Source organism: Tursiops truncatus, chromosome 11 (genome assembly GCF_011762595.2).
Source record: "Tursiops truncatus isolate mTurTru1 chromosome 11, mTurTru1.mat.Y, whole genome shotgun sequence".
In the NCBI taxonomy this organism is placed as follows: domain Eukaryota; kingdom Metazoa; phylum Chordata; class Mammalia; order Artiodactyla; family Delphinidae; genus Tursiops; species Tursiops truncatus.
This window is the reverse complement of record NC_047044.1, coordinates 5645197-5662189: the sequence shown is the minus strand read 5'-3', so window position 1 is coordinate 5662189 and position 16993 is coordinate 5645197. Positions and strand designations below refer to the sequence as shown.

General features: G+C 47.6%; 1 protein-coding gene across 1 annotated transcript in view; it reads right to left on the bottom strand.

The window, feature by feature from the left end:
- The window catches only part of EFCAB6 (EF-hand calcium binding domain 6), a 227974-nt gene that overhangs the window by 71426 nt on the left and 139555 nt on the right, over window positions 1-16993 (bottom strand). The window contains 1 exon segment of the mRNA XM_073789209.1: window positions 10231-10463. Within this exon segment, the coding sequence (XP_073645310.1) occupies window positions 10231-10463 (233 nt within the window).

The following is a 16993-nucleotide window of genomic DNA, read 5'->3' as shown; positions in this document are numbered from 1 at the left end:
GCCCCACAGGGACCCTCACAGGAACTTCCCCTCAAGGGAACCTGGAAAACCAGGGTGGGGACAGCACACAAGCCCCATGTCGCCCTTTTAAAGAAGTGGCGTTATTCATGCTCCAGCAGGTGAGCTGCTCGTAAGGAAAAAAATCTAAAGTCAACCAGGAGGCCGCCAGTTGAGAAAATGCAACAGTCAAAAGTTTATGTGATCCCCAAAGACGCGGCTTTGTAGCTGACCCTTTGTATGTGATGCCAGGTGGGGAGCACTGTGGTTTTAGGGTAATCGTGGCCTCCACAAGCTCTGTGACCAGTCAGGCTGGAACTACCGAATCTGGGTTTTCACAGCAGTGCTGGCATTGCCACCCCAGTTTGCAAAAGGGGATGCTGTGGTTTAGAGGGGTGAAATCGCCTGCCAAATTGCACAGCCAGTACCGGGAATCCTGGCACTGAAACTCAGGGCCCTCCCATGCCAGAGGAAAGCCTTTCTCACCGTTGTCATTCCGTCTGAAGCTACAGTTTTGGTGGCCCCTCTACCTTCACTCCTCAGAGGAAAGGATCCATTAAATATTACATTTCACAGAGGTGAGGGCCGCCCATGGTTTTTACACGCGCAGGATCTTCTTTTCACTTAACATGTCTATTTCAATTCAACCGGAGCAGTTCTGCTGAGCACCACTGAGTGCCAGGCACTGTGTGAGGTCCTGGGGAAGGTGAAGCCTGCAGCGCCCCAGAGAAGGCCCTCCTGGAACATTGCACTACTGTCCTACATTTTAAAAGCAGACAGCAGGACACAGCACTGCAACCAACAAGTTAAGCAGTAATCATTGCTCTTCACGTGGCTTCTCCTTTAAATTCTTCCTAAGAAACTCTGCTGCTGGTCTCAGCTATCCTGGACCGCTCCTCAGGTCCCCTGATGACTGACAGTGCTCCCTACGCACTGATCACCAACAACACCGTGGCCCTCGTTACCCCAGAAGCCCACACTGTGCTGTTGACCCACGTGTCACACGGAAAGGGTCTTATTCAGACCAGGGCTTCTTTGGTGATTTACATAAACTTTGACTCCTGTGGTTCGGCAAACAAAAATTCTTGCATTTCCTCAGTGGGCAGGTGCTGAGGACCCGCTGCAGCTGGGCGGGGTCTTCTCCCTCTTCCCATGTCGCTGCTGAAATGGACCAGATGAGGTCATGCCCACTTTCATTTTCTCTCCTGGCAGATGCCAGCTTGTGGGGAACACAGGTGAACTATGGTGGCACACCTCCCCTGACTGAGACCCCCCCAAATACACACAGTCTTTAAATTCTCCAGTTGCTTCTACATTACCAAGTCCGGGGTCTCTGCTGGCTTAATGTGTGACGCTGTTAACCATCTCCCCCTCTCTAGTCACCGTCATGATGCTGCTCTTTAAATGACACCATGGGTTGGAACACCCACCACCTGGCAAACGTGTGTCCTCAGTGAGTGACTCTCCCTCTCTGCCTGCCCCCCCGACCACTCCTCTCTCCTTCCACCCCAAAGCTTAGGTACTCTTCTGAGAGGTCATCCCCGCTCCTGTCCCCAGCTACCACCTGGATGCTGTTTGCCCACACTTCCGTGCCATGAGCACGGTAACCTCACGTGCTTCTCCATTCCGTCTCCAACTGTCTACCGGACTTCACAGAATCATGGACTTTCGAGGGTGGAAAAGGACCCAAAGATGAAGCAGTCTAGTCTTCTATCGTTACTTTGCCACCAAGGCTTTGGAAGGTTGGGTGGATTATGCGGCATTTTCACAAGTATTGTTTAAAAGGACTGTAGGTGCTCACGAGGCCTATTCCCCTGCCTTCACCGTTAGCTGCCTTGTAAATCCTGTCTGAACCCAGAGGACGCACCTGGGCTTCCCTCAGAAGGACGGAGGTCCTGAGAGGCGTGCTCTGTCTCTGCAAAGTCAACTCACTATCAAGCTGACCTCACTGTCTAGACACAGGTCCAAGCAGCCTCCCTACCCAATTCCTTTTCCAGGCTATGAGGCTGGATTACTTTTCTTAGTGACTCGTGCTCAAACCAGGAGCTCCTACCTATTTCCCATTCATTTCTCCTCTGTACCATTTTATATCCTTGTCTCCTCTAGAGAGATTGGAAGGTTTTTCTGTGGCCTTTTCCAGAAGTTACTTATTTTCCCTCCTATTGTCTGCCTCTTTAGATCTTGACAATCAGTCAGATCCAGCCTTCCTATCAGCCAGACTGTCAGTCACAAATACACACAATGTGCTGCTCTAAGTCCTACAAACACAATGATGAGCATGGTGAACAGAATCCACGTCCTCAAGGAGCTCATCCTGTGATGGCAGGAATGTGCAGCAAACACATGGAAAAATAAGTGAATCAGACAACTTCAGCTACTGAATGTGACTGAGAATGATGGACCAGGGCGGGGTCCGGGGCACTTCAGCCAAGAAGACCAGAGAGCAGGGACTCCTTGAGGCATGAGTGATGACCCAGTTAAGGTGGAGTAGACACACATACTTACTTCATCCTGTCTCTTCCACTGGTTACAACCAAAAACTCTAGACAGAATACAAAAAGCAACTCTCTGAAGAGACAGTAAAAAGTAAATAATAGGAGGCTTATGGAGAGGGAAATCAAAACTTGAAGGATGACTTACATAATGGTGAGGTTCACGGGCTTTTTTCCTCCCATATTTCCAACTTAAGGGCTGCTTAAAGGCAGTCCTAATTCTGGAACTGTGCAGTGGATATGGACAGAAAAATCTCCAAAAGAAAGTCTGTTTTTCTGACCGAAGAACTAGGAAGGTGAGCCCCTGAAGTACAAAGAGCATGGGGGAATCCCCCCTTTCTTGTCTCTTTTTACTGTCTCATTCCTGATCTGGGGCAAGCCCAGTTACAAAAGTGCACTTCTATGGTGGTGTCAGCAATAGTATTGGCCAAGTAGGTGCCCACGACTGAAATTCTTCTCCCAACCAGAGGAGATGGTAAAAGGCGTCCCTGTGCTCAAGGAGGATTGGAGAAATCCACATTACCTTCTCTTTCTCGTGTTTATCTCACCATGTTGGCCTGGAGGGGGCCCCAGTCAAGAGAAGCACTCAGTAGCACAGAATGGCTAACACCTAAGATTGTCCAACCAGAAGAACAAAAAGGGGGTCCCTGAGTGCTGGAGAGTGTGGGGAGAAATCATAGAGAGGGCTAGAAAAAGGGACGCCCAAATGAATGAAGGAAGTTCCAGGTTCACCTGTGATGTGCACATGTGTGAAACTAACCCAGAGCAGCACAGTGAAAGCTTTGAGAACTTTACTACAGTGTAGTTAAGACTGTCTCCTGCGTGCTGCACTCATGGGCTCAGCTGATAGAGCTACAATGGCTTTGAAAACTGAACCGATGTTGAAACCACAGAAGGCAGGTCAGGACTTGCACTCTGAAACTAAATGGATTGATTGCCTGCCTAAAAAAGATCAATCAGTCAACGCATTACCGAGGATGTTAACAGGACCAGAGTGTCACAACACAACATTAAAAATGTCCATGACACAGTCCAAAATTACTCAATATACAGAGGACCAGGAAAATCCCAACAATTTTCAAGATAAAAGACAGCAAGCACCAACTCCAAGATGACCCAGATGTTGAAATTATCATATTTTAAAGCAGTTATTATAACCATGAAGTAAGAGTACACATTCTTAAAATAAATGGAAAGACCAGTTCTGAGCAAAGAAATTGCAGTCAAAAAAAAAGAACCAAGTGGAAACTTTAGAACTGGAAAAAACAACAACTGAAATAAAATTTTCACTGGATTGGCTCAAGGACAGAATGGAGATGACAGAGGAGTGAGTCAGTGAACTTGAAAATAGATGACTAGAAATAATCGAATCTGATCAACAGAGGAAAAAGAAAGAATATATCTCCAAGGACTATGATAGAGAGACCTGTGATACAAAAACAAAAGGTCTAACACCCATGTCACTGGAGTACTGAAAGGAGAAGAGAAAAAGATTGGTACAGAAAAAAATTTAAAACTTCAGGAAATAATAGCTGAAACCTGCCCAAATTTGATGGAAAAACAAATTTACAGATTCAGGAAGTTCAGCAAACCTCAAAAAAGATAAACTCAAAGAAAATCATGCTCAAACACATCATACTAAAACTACTGAAAACCAAAGCTAAAGAAAAACTCTTGAAAGCAACCTGAGACAAATGACACATTACAGAGAGAAAACCACTTGAATGACTGTAGATTTCTCCTCACAAACTGTGGAGGCCAGAAGACAATGGAACAACATTTTTAAAGTGTTATAACAAAAGAATTGTCTACCCATAATTCTATATCCAGAAAAAAAAACTGTTAGGAATGAAGGAGCAATAAAGATATGCTCAATGAAGGAAAACTATGATAACTTGTCTCCAGTAGACATGCTAAAAGAAGTTCTTCAGGGGAGGAAAATGACAGCAGAGAGAGACACTTCTGAGCTTGAGAAATAAAAGAAGAGAAGCAGAAATGGTAAATACAAATATACTTTTTCTCAGAGTTTCAAAACACATGAAGCATAAATTGATAAAAATGGAAGGAGAAATAGATGCAAAATTATTGTTGGTGACGTCAACACTCCTCTCTCAGTAATTGATAGAACAAATAGAAAATAAGCGAGAACCTAAACACTATAACCAACTTGATCTTATTGACATTTATAGAACCCTCCACCCAACAACAGGCCAATATACATTCTTTTCAAGATACATGGAATGTTCACCAAGACAGATGATTTCTAGGGTCATAAAATGAACCTTACCAAATTTAAAAGAATTAAAATCATACAAAGTATGTTATCTAAACTGAACAGAATTAAACTAGAAATCAATAACAGAAAGATAGTTGGAAACCATGGAAATATTTTGAAAAAAAAAACATACTTCTAAATAATCCAAGGTTTCAAGAAACAGTCTAAAGAGAAATTAGAAAATATTTTGAACTGAATGAAAATAAACACTATAACATATCCAAATTTGTGAAATGCAGCTAAATCAGTGCCTACAAGGAACCTGATAGCATTAAGGGCTCATATAGAAAAGAAAGAATTCAAATAAAAAATCTGAGTTTTCAGCTTAAGAAAATATAAAAGGAGGGCAAACTACAGTTGATCCTTGCACAACACAGGTTTGGACAGCACGAGTCCACTTATATGCTGATTTTTTTCAATAAATATATTGGAAAATTTTTTGTAGGCTTGTGACAATTTGAAAAAAATCCACAGATTAACCACATAGCCTAGAAATATTGAAAAAAATTAAGAAAAAGTTAGATATGTCATGAATGTATAAAATATAATATACGTAGATACTAGTGTATCCTTACATAGGCATAAGGTGAGTGATATTTAATATAAAATTAATATGTTAGTTTTCTTCCTGTTTTATAACTTTGCTTTCAAAGAATTGTATTACCGTACAGTGTGCTTCTCTCTCTCTCTCGTATTGGAGAAATTGTGTATCAGCCTATCATCACAGGCAAATGGGTTTTTTTTAGAGTAACGATTCCAATACTATATTATGAATATGATTGGAATACTGTATGCTATAAAAATTTTATGATTCATTCTTTACTGTATAGGCCAGGCTACCATGAAGCAATTATATCGATTGCACCACACTCCCATAAAGCAATAATACTGCTGCTTCTTTGTTAACAATGCATGCATCATTATACCTCTAAACAAATATGAATTTCTTTTTCACATTATCTTTCCAGTTTTGATGTCCAGAGTTACACACCAAAATGTATGACGCCTGCAGTGTTTTGTACCATATGAGACAATATTGATATGGGTACTGACAGACAGATGATTTATCTTGTAAAAGACAACGTAAACTTACAGTATTGATAAATACAGTACTATAAATGTATTTTCTCTCTCTTATGACCTTTTTTTAAACATCTTTATTGGAGTATAATTGCTTTACAATGGTGTGTTTCTGCTTTATAACAAAGTGAATCAGCTATACATATACGTATATCCCCATATCCCCTCCCTCTTGCGTCTCCCTCTCACCCTCCCTATCCCACCCCTCTAGGTGGTCACAAAGCACTGAGCTGATCTCCCTGTGCTATGTGGCTGCTTCCCACTACTTATCTATTTTACATTTGGTAGTATATGTAAGTTTCTTATGACTTTCTTAATAACATTTTCTTTTCTCTAGCTTGCTTTATTGTAAGAATACAGTATGTAATACATATAACATACAAACTATGTGTTGATTGACTTTACGTTATTGGTAAGCTTCCAGTCAACAGTAAGCTGTTAGTAGTTAAGTTTGGGGGGAGTCAAAAGCTATACACAGATTTTTGACTGTGCAGGGGATTGGCGCCCCTAACCCCTGTGTTGTTCAAGGATCAACTGTATACTTAAAGCAAGAAGAAAGGAGAAAATAGTAAAGAATAGAAATCAATGAAATCGAAACAGAAAAACAATAGAGAAAAAGAAATGAAACATAAAGTTGGTTCTTTGAAAATATCAATAAAATTGATGAACCTTCAGCTAAATGAATCAAGAACAAACGAGAGAAGACATCAACTACCAATATAAGAAATGAAAAAAGGGACATCACTAAAGACCCCACAGATATTAAAAGAATAGTAAGGGAATACTATGAACAACTTCATTTTTATGAATTTAACAACTTAGATGAAACGGACCAATAGTTTAAAAGACAAAAATTACTAAAACTCGGTCAAGAAGCAATAGAAACCCTGAATGATCCTATAACTATTAAAGTAATTAGATTTGTGGTTAAAATTCTTCTGACAAAGGAAACTCCAGGACCTGATGATTTCATTGGTGAATTTTATCAAATATTTAAAGAAGAAATAGTGATTCTGTATGATCGAGAAAATAGACTTTTATTCTTTCGTAGAGGTCTTCCAAAAAAGAACAAAAAATGTATTTATTTTCTTTATGAAATAAAACTCCTATCTTGCAATTACCATGTGGGTCCATTGAAACCTCTTAGAATATGATAGATCATGGGATCTTAGTGATCTTGATTTAATCATACTAGATCTATTTCATTATTCTAAGAAATATTCAATCATTGCTCATTAATTATTTCCAGCTATGCTAAAAAAAAGGAGACTAAATAATAAGAAGAAAACAAAAAATGATGGCATCTCCTAGCAGGATGATACAATATTGAAATGAATCACCACTATTACATCATCCTTCAGTTTTCTGATTGCACTGCTCAAAGTGTAACAGCATCATTCAAGAAGGTAAAAAGAAGACAGTGACACCATCCTTGTCGTCTTATGTTAGCTTTCACTGAATGTAGTTGAAAATTGAGAATTCTTATTTCATGCGCAAGTGGCAAAGGGAAGAAAACTGAGATCAGGAAATGTTTCGCAATTATTAGATGAACCAGAAGGTGATGGTGAACTTGATCATATAAGCCAAATCTCTTGATGACTGAGTAAGTGATACGTGTCTAAGAACAACAAGGAAATTTGTTATTTTCATTTAGTTAGTCATTCATCAGGAACGACTGGATTGTACAATATTTTGTGACAAGAAGCTGACCATCTAATTCTGCTAAAAGGACACTTGACAGTATTCTTTCATCTCTGATGACGTACATGTACCAAAATGTACTTGATGTGGGTTGTCAGTAGATAAATGGACAAGGCCCGTGTGTTTTAAACAAGGGAATAGATTGGGAGAGAATAGATGGTGTAAATGAAACAGGTCATTGGACCAATCACTCTAACTGGTATTTACACATTTAAAAATGATGTGCAGTTATGAAGCAAACGAAATGGTCTTCCTCTCTTTGACAAAATTATGAACCTTCAAAGTTTTCAGAAGTAGTGCATTTTGATGATGCAGGTGGAAAGTGAAGGCCCGGAAGGCAGAGGGGCCCCACTGAGAGGGCAGGATGGCTTCCAATAGGGCAAGGCATCTAGGTTTGGCTGGTGGAGAGTGAGGCTGGGGAGGGTGAAAGAGGCTGAGCTCTCCAGGCAGAGGAAGTGGCCTCTCCCCAGAGGCATCCTGGGTTCCAATCTCTGTCCACCGCCCATCACCTGGGTCCTTTTGGACAAGTCAGTAACTTTTCTCTAGGCCCCAATTCCTTCAACTGCAAAGGCAGGAGGTGATGCCTCCTTAAAGGGCTGTGGGGTATGGAAAGATATACCTTCATGAAACACAGGTATGGGGTCCGGCCATGGGAAGGCTTGGCTTTCTAAAGCAGTGCCTTGGTTGGGGTCTCAAAGCTCGCTCTCCACCAGACCCTTGGAGCCCCAGCTGGGTCTCCCTGGAACCCACCGCTTCCTCTACATCCATCCTCTACTCTGGGGCTGCTGAAGGATGTTTCTACGGCACGATGTGACCCACACACTCCACGGCATAAAATCCTCTCCTGCCTACTGACCAAGCCTGGCACTCGAGCCCCGTCACATCTGGCCCTCCTGCATCTCGAGGCCTCCTCTCCCACTGTGCATGCCACTTCTGAATACGCATCCTCTCCCCATTCCCTCAATGTGCTCCACACTCCCACCTCTGTGGTTTTGCAAATGCTGTTCCCTGGCCTTGAACCACGGTCTGGTAACCTGCACCAGACGAACTCCTACTCACACCTCAAGACCCAACTGAAATGTCCTGCTTTTTCTGTGCACCTCAAGCAGGCTTAGCCTCTTGCCTCCCTGTGGCACTTCAGACATCCTTCTATTTCTTTATTTTTGTACGTGCCGCAGTTCAGCCCCGAGCCCCTCAAAGGGAGTGTTCATCTCATCCATCTTTGTATCTCTGAGTCCTGGGGCGACACTGAGCACACAGCAGACCCTCAGTGAATGTGTGATGAATGAACAAATAATACAACTAAGAAGGTGGAATCATTTGGATGGGAAGATTGCGCTTTGTGGTTGAAATTTTCCATATCCATTCTGCATACATTCTCCAGAAAGTTCTTTCTGAAGGATATTTTTGTGCTTTGTTTTACCATTAAGCAATCAAGTCTCATATTAAAGTTCCTCATAAATGGAGCAATTGGAAGCAGGTGTTCAACTCACGTGTGACATGATCATTTCACTTAGAAAGAGACTACAGTCGTTTTCTTTCTCACTGGCTTTTTAAGTATAGACAAAATAAACCCAGCAAATTCAGAGGGAAAAATTAAAGTGCAAGATCAGAGGGCCTCTGCAGCCTAGCCAAGTGCCACAGTCTGGCTCAGTGACAGGGGCTTCTGGGGGTTCCCCCTTCCAGGGGCTGCCCTTGCCGGGTGGAAGGGGCACTTGCCTATAGCCCCTGGGGGCTGGGAGTACCTCAAGGGCAGAAGGACCCAGTGAATGCCACTACTGTGTTGTATCACTGTAGCAGCAAATGCAGTGGATGGTAACGTTTCAAAAAAATATTAATAGTGTACTTATAATAATTGGTAAAGGAGTGGCTGAATGGCTACTTCATTCATGCCTGTCAACAGATCTCAATGGAGAGCAGACTGTGACACGTCCCGGTAAGATGGGAACCCACTACCGCTTCAAGGAGCAGATGCTCTTACTGAGAGAAGCCAAGGAGTCAAATGGAGTCACAGCTCAGCTGGACGCAGAGATTTTCCTGCTGTGAGTGAGGCCAGCATTGGGTGGCCGGGGGTCTGGTGGGGAGCACTGCCTAGGAAAGGGCTGGAAGGGGTCCTCGCACCTCCCAAAGCAGCTGGCACGGCTGAGCCCAAATTTATAAAAAGAAAACTACACAAGTATATGTGTGTGTTTATGCACATAGAAAAAAGACGGAAATGACACTCAGTATCCATCAGTTACCATAAGGTGTTCTGTGCTTCCCCAGTTCACACCTACTGCCCAGGTTAACATCTCAGGCCTGGAGGAAGTCCACGTGTTCTCCTGACAAGCATCGCGCCTCCCTCTGCATACGGTGTCCCCAAATGTCTTGGGAGGCTGAGCAACACGTGTATACATCTGACCCAAGGCTCATAAACAGAAAAACAGATATGTATATATTTATGTGCAAAGCAACAAGACCAGGATGATACACTTTGAAACACAAAAATGACGCTCACAGGTGCTTAGATCAGGTGTATCTTCTAACCTGTATCTGCATTTTCTAGTCTTTCTACACTGTGTAATTCTGAATGTGATTTTTCTCGAACTAAGGAAAAGACAAAATAAACAGCTCCTGGGGGGCAGCTCCATCATCTGCACCCGTGTGTGGACACGGCATTAATGCTGGCCCATGCTGCTCTCCTACCTAATGAATCTCTGAGGCGCGGCGTCTTCTATTCTGAACGGTCTCTTCTCACACAAATTTCGAAATTCGTGGAAATTTAACGTGACGCTGAGCCTCAAGCCAAGAAGGCCCAGGAATCGCTCGAAATCCTCGTCCTTCAGGTTGAAGAGCAGGTGCTGCAGCTGATGAAGGTCGTGCATGGTGACGATGCCATCCCTGTCCGTGTCCATCTTAAAGAAGGCCGCGTAGGGGTCCTAGAGTCAAAAACGCAGCGTCAAAGCCTGTCCCCCAGAACCTGACGTCATCCCCCCACCCCTGCCCCCCGCGCTGTGGACTCATCTCCAAAGTGAGGAAGGAACCGTGTTTCCACTTGGCATTTTGGAGATCTCACTGCTCCGGGAATATCCTTGCCATGATTTGCTCTCCCCGGGAAATGATGAACTATGTCCTCAGGTACCCTCTTTTAATGCAAAGAGTTCAGGAAAAGGGACGAGAAAGGTGTTTCTTTCCCTTCTGCTCCCTCGGCTTCTGGGACCGGTACTTCTAGTACCAGAAGTAAGAATGAGTACGCTGGAGCTTTCCAGGACATATAAAAATCTTGCCCTCAAGTTTTTATACCACTTTCATAATGTCTGGCAACTTCTGTCCACGGGAAAGCCAGTGCTGTGCTGATCTCACCCTGAGTTGCCGCCCAGAGGCTGGGCCCTGTTTTGATGCCTGTGCTGAAGGCCCCGCCTGAAATCTGCCTCTGTGTCTGCAGGTCGTGCTGCACGAGGGCGGTGATTCCCATTTTACAGATGGGGAAACAGAGGCCTGCAGGGAACCTGTGGTCGAGGCCAGGCTGCACAGCTCAGGGCACACACTGGAGGCGGGTTGCTTAGTTTCAAAGCTCAGCTCTGCTGGCTACTAGCAGAGTGACCAAGGGCAAGAGACTTAACCCTGCCGGGCTTCTCGTGTGTAACGGGAGGAGCATAAAGTCCCTGCCTCCGGGGTGGTTGTGAGGATTGAATGTGCTAACGAGGTGAAGCACTTAGGAGGTGACTGACAGGTTTCCTAAGCGCTCTAAAATGTTACTATTACTGCTGCCCGAGGTCGGACAGCAAGTGCCCGGCAGCAGGTCTGTCCGGGCCAACGCCCTGCGGCCCCCGCCAACGATCCTGTCTCAGGCTAGGAGAGCTGCAGCTGCTGTGGTCGCAGAACCCCTGTTGCCATCAGCCCCTGAGGCAGTCCCACCCACGGATCTCTCTGGGTACTTCGGAGGCCCCGCCTGTACCTTCACGTCCCTCCACAGAGGTCATGTAAGGCAAGCCCTGCCGTGACTCGAGTGTCCACTTCAAACCTTCTGGGATTTTGTGGCAAGATCTATCTGTACTCACTCACTTCTTCTTTCACCAAAAATTACTCAGCACTGACACATGCAATCACGGCACTAAATACGGTGGGAACCGACTTCAAGGGCTGCCCCTACCTCTCAGAGACGCCACTGTCCAGCGGCCTCTTCCCCAGGAGCACAGCCGGCCGGGGCTGCAGGCCCACCTCTGTGCTGCTGATTCCCTCCACGTCACAGCTCCAAGCCCTCGCACGCCTCCAAACCCCCGTCTCCAAAGGCTGTGAGGTGACTCCCCTTGGATGTCAAACAAGCAAGGCCGAAATCAAACTCCTGGCCCACGCGAGACCCAGCTCGTCCCCCATGCCTTTCCCGCTCGTCCTCCGGGTCCCTCACAGCTTGTCCTCCGGGTCCTTCACAGCCTTGTTCTCTGGGTCCCTCACAGCTCGTCCTCCAGGTCCTTCCCCTCGTCCTCCGGGTCCCTCACAGCTCGTCCTCCGGGTCCTTCCAGCTCATCCTCCGGGTCCTTCCAGCTCGTCCTCCGGGTCCTTCCCGCTCGTCCTCCGGGTCCTTCCCGCTCGTCCTCCGGGTCCCTCACAGCTCGTCCTCCGGGTCCTTCCCGCTCATCCTCCGGGTCCTTCCAGCTCGTCCTCCGGGTCCTTCCAGCTCGTCCTCCGGGTCCTTCCAACTCGTCCTCCAGGTCCTTCCCGCTCGTCCTCCGGGTCCTTCCCGCTCGTCCTCCGGGTCCTTCCAGCTCGTCCTCCGGGTCCCTCACAGCTCATCCTCCGGGTCCTTCCAGCTCGTCCTCCGGGTCCTTCCAGTTCGTCCTCCGGGTCCTTCCCGCTCATCCTCCGGGTCCTTCCAGCTCGTCCTCCGGGTCCTTCCCGCTCGTCCTCCGGGTCCTTCCCGCTCGTCCTCCGGGTCCCTCACAGCTCGTCCTCCGGGTCCTTCCCGCTCGTACTCCGGGTCCCTCACAGCTTGTCCTCCGGGTCCTTCCCGCTCATCCTCCAGGTCCTTCCAGCTCGTCCTCCGGGTCCTTCCAGCTCGTCCTCCGGGTCCTTCCCGCTCGTCCTCCGGGTCCTTCCCGCTCGTCCTCTGGGTCCTTCACAGCTCGTCCTCCGGGTCCTTCCAGCTCGTCCTCCGGGTCCTTCCCGCTTGTCCTCCGGGTCCTTCCAGCTCAAGAAGTGGCAGCGTCTTCTTTCTGTTGCTCAGACCGCAAACCTAGGGAGCGTCCCCGGGTCCTCCCTTTGCCTCACACCCCGCATCCAATCTGCCCACACAGCCATGGGTTCAGAGCTTCACTTCTCCCACTTCCACTGCCTCCACCCGGACCCAAGGCTCCTGGGCTTCCCGGCTCCCACCCTCGCCCAGCCCCCTATTCTCACAGCAGCCAGTGATACCTGCACAGCTCAACCCAGTGCACGTCGCTCCTCTGCTCCACCCATGGCACTCGGGGTCCAATCCTCAATCCTGACTGTGGCCCCAGCCCCCTACCCCTCTGCCCTCATCTCCTCCCCGCTCACCCTTGCTGGGTTTTTTTTGGGGGGGGGGTGCACGACTCTGTCAGGTACACGACTTTGATCTTCTTGGGGTCAAACTTGGGCAGCATGGTGGAGGCGGCTGGTGTCAGATGAACCCGGATTCGGGACGACTGAAGAAAGTTGCACCTTGGCCTCCTCCGAGCCGAGAGCCAGAAGCTACTTGCTGCTGTTGGAACATGCCAAGCCTGCCTCCGGCACTCCAGGGATTCTCCACCAGACCTGCTGGGCCTTTGGTCTCTGCCCGCATGCCACCTCTCCAGGGAGGCATTTCCTGCCCCCTCTGTACAAGGGCACCACCCTGATGGGTCTCCGGCCTCTCACCCTGCTTTATTTTTCTTCCTAGTCCGTTTCACCACCTGACACTCTGGAGACTCACGTGCTGTCTGCTCCACCTCTAAAGGTAAACGTGGGCTCTGATCCATTCCTCGTGACAGCTCCAGTCCAGAGAGCAGTGCTTAAGAAACATCCGTGGAGTGAGGCTGGGTATGAACGATGCAGCAGCTATTTCCTGGGTACCTACGATTCACCAAGCACCCTGCTAGGTACAGGGACGTACTGATAACTGGCCCCTGACATCAAGATTCTCCGTCCAGTAGGGAAGAAAGATGTGTAAGCAAATGACAGCACGTCAGCGTGATAAGTGCAGCAAAAGGCGGGGGGTGGGGGGGGGAGAAGTGCTCTGACGCAGCCCTAATTGCTGGACTACAGGGACAATCTAGATGCCATGGAAACCCATATTTATAATCTTCGCAAATTTAAAACATTTACTCATTCCCTGAATCTCAGTCTTTGACTTCCCAGCATGAAGACTCCTAATTTTATTGGAGCCAATACATGTTGGAGTGAAAAGGATATTATTTCAATTCCTGGGTACGACATTTACTAGGTATGTGGCTTCGGGGAAGTCTCTCCCCATCTCTGACCCTCCGTTTCTTCATCTATAAAATGGGAACGCTAGCGCCTACTTGATAGGCTAGTTGTGGGGACTGAAACAACTGAGGCCGTGTAGGTTCACTGCCTGGCATGTAAAGTGAAGTCTCATACATTCAACAAACACCTATTTGCATGGCGCGCACCGTGGTAGCCAGTTGTGTTATCGTGCCTTGACGTCTCACGGAATTACAAGTCCCCCACATTGCATGCCGGAAGGTGAGTGGACAGCAGCAGACCTCCCAGCAGGTCTGAAGGGCCAGAGGGAGGACCAAGAACTTAAGAAGGACCAGCGCTTTGGTAGGAGTTAGCTGGTCACAGAGAGAGGAGTGACAATCCAGGCAAAGGAGTAGGATGTGCAAGGCCAGGAAGGGGAGGCTGGGTGCTGGCCGGAGTGTGACGGGAGGAGAAGGGGGGTCGAGAGGGGCCAGAGAGGGGCTGCAGACCAGCCAGGCAGGACCCGAGCTCATCCTAAGAGAAAGGGGACACTCTGACCAGAGCTGCGTGTTGGGATAACCCTGCAAGGTCAGGTGTCCAGGACAGATTGTGAAGTGAAAAATGCAGCGGCAGAAGCATATGTATAGGAGACCCTATTTGTGTGGGGACTTCGATCCTGCTTGTTTTTTTAAAATATACATGACTTCACAGACATGCGCCTGAACCTGCACGGACGCTGTCTAGAGGGTGAGGTTGAAGGTGAACCCACAAGGGCCACAGGAACCTGTCCCCAGGTCATGTCCCCAGGTCACCCAGGGGGTCTCTGTGCCTGCTTTCCTCACCATAGTCAGGGACGGGGGACGCCCCTTGTTTGGTCACAATGAATTATCTCCTTCGACTGTTCGTGGTCTTTGGCCTGGGCTATGAGGTTGAGGCTGCCTTACTCAACTGTGCTGTTGTCCGTAAACCTAACTGTGCTGAGATGGACTCATCTGGCTACAAAATCGCTGGGCAGACAACAGCAGCAGCAGGATTAATAGCATTTTCAACTAATACAAAATCGTTTCTTCATTATTGATGGACAGAGAGATTCAAGAATTTCTCATGAATAGGAGCTCAATAAAAGAAATAAAGTGACGGTACCTTCCCACTCAACAATCAATACACAGTCTTTGGGACTTCCCTGGTGTCGCAGTGGTTAAGAATCTGCCTGCCAGTGCAGGGGACACAGGCTTGATCTCTGCTCCGGGAAGATCCCACATGCCGCAGAGCAATTAAGCCCGTGCACCTCAACTACTGAGCCTGCGTTCTAGAGCCCGTGTGCCACAACTACTGAAGCCCGCGCGCCTAGAGCCCGTGCTTTGCAACAAGAGAAGCCACTGCAATGAGAAGCCCGTGTGCCGCAATGAAGAGTAGCCCCCGCTCTCTGCAACTAGAGAAAGCCCGCGCGCAGCAACGAAGACCCAACACAGCCAAAAATAATAAATAAATAAAATGAATAAATTTATTAAAAAAAAATAGACACACTCCTTATCCTGTTTACATATACGCGTGAGGGCAACGAGCAGCCCCCCAGGAACCTGGATATAACCAGCACCCGAGTCTGTATCACGCAAACCCTGGCAATTAGGGGTTCACGTCTTTGTCTTATCTACTAGGTTATAAGTTCTTTGCAGGATGGGTGGGTGTTGGTGAACGTTTTTAGTTAACTATTTAAAATAAAGACCATCTTAGGAAATACGGGACATCTGAGCGCCGTAACCAAGCTACACTGATAATTAACGTAGGAAGGCGGTGGCGCCAGCAGGGAGCTTGGCCTCCCCGTGTCCCCAGGGGAAAGGAGAGTTGGGAGGAGACAGGCGGGGAGGGGCCAGAGCAAGGGGCCTGGGCTGCCATGGGTGAGGCTGCAGGACAAAGGCAGCAGCGGGCGATGGCCACCCGGCCCTGCTAACCAGCACGGAGGGGCTGCTGCCCCCGTGCCTCTGCTTCCCCTTCTGCCCTCTCTCCCTCCCGCCAGGCTCTCCACCCCGTAAATGACCCCCACCTGCTCCGTGCCCTTCTCTGCTGGGCATCACATTGGATGAAATAATGAGGACTAACCCTCCCCCTATCTGCTTACGGTGACCATATGTTTTCAAACCAAGAATTAGGACGTACAGTCTGATGGTTGGACCGAATAGTCAAAGTCAGAACCATGCCGCAAATCCAAGCTAGACAGTCATCGTAAGTATATATTTTAAAATGGGAGCTCAGTAATAACCAAAATGAATCTCCAATTGGCAGTCCACGCAGGGAAGATGTTTCAAGCACAGCAAACTCTGGATGCCCTGCCCCTGGGGGCTGGCTCCACCCACAGGGTGCTCCCCACCTCTCCTCCCCTGGGCTCACTGGATTTTCAGCTACTGAGGTGTTTGCCCCTGCACACCCTGGGGTCTCCACACCCTGGCGAGGACACATTCTAACTCCCTCGTGCCCTCTGCCCCGTTTCGTAGCTAATGTGGTCGATTTATCAATTTTCCTTCCCACTTTAATGACCCTCTTTTACTTCTCAACACAAAAACATTTGAGGTCATTCCTGCCTCTGTGTTTGAATGGCTGCTCTTTCTCCTGTCTTATCCATTACAGCTTCTGCATGCAAACCACGCCTCAGTCACACAGACCTGGGAGCTTTTCCCTAAAGCACATGACCTGTCTGCCACCCGCCTTAAGCAAGCCCACTCTTCTGTTTTTCACTCCCTTCTTTTTCTGGCCAGCACATGCTGAGGGTTTAAGATTTGGTTCAGGGGTCACTCCTCCAGGAAGCCCTCCTTAATGGGTTTTTTCCCCTGTGCTCCCATAGCACAGTACCGGTCCCTCTACGGCAGCCAATCATGATGTGTCGAATTGTCTGTTGACCATCTGTGTCTTGGGCTGGACTGAGCTCCCTGGACAGGGCTCCCATATTTCAGCCCTAGCTTTTAGCCGAGAGTCCAGCTTATGACATGTAAGTGCACAATGCTTGTTTGGTGAGTGCAGGAGTAGAGTGGATGGAATGCCTGAAAGCATCCTG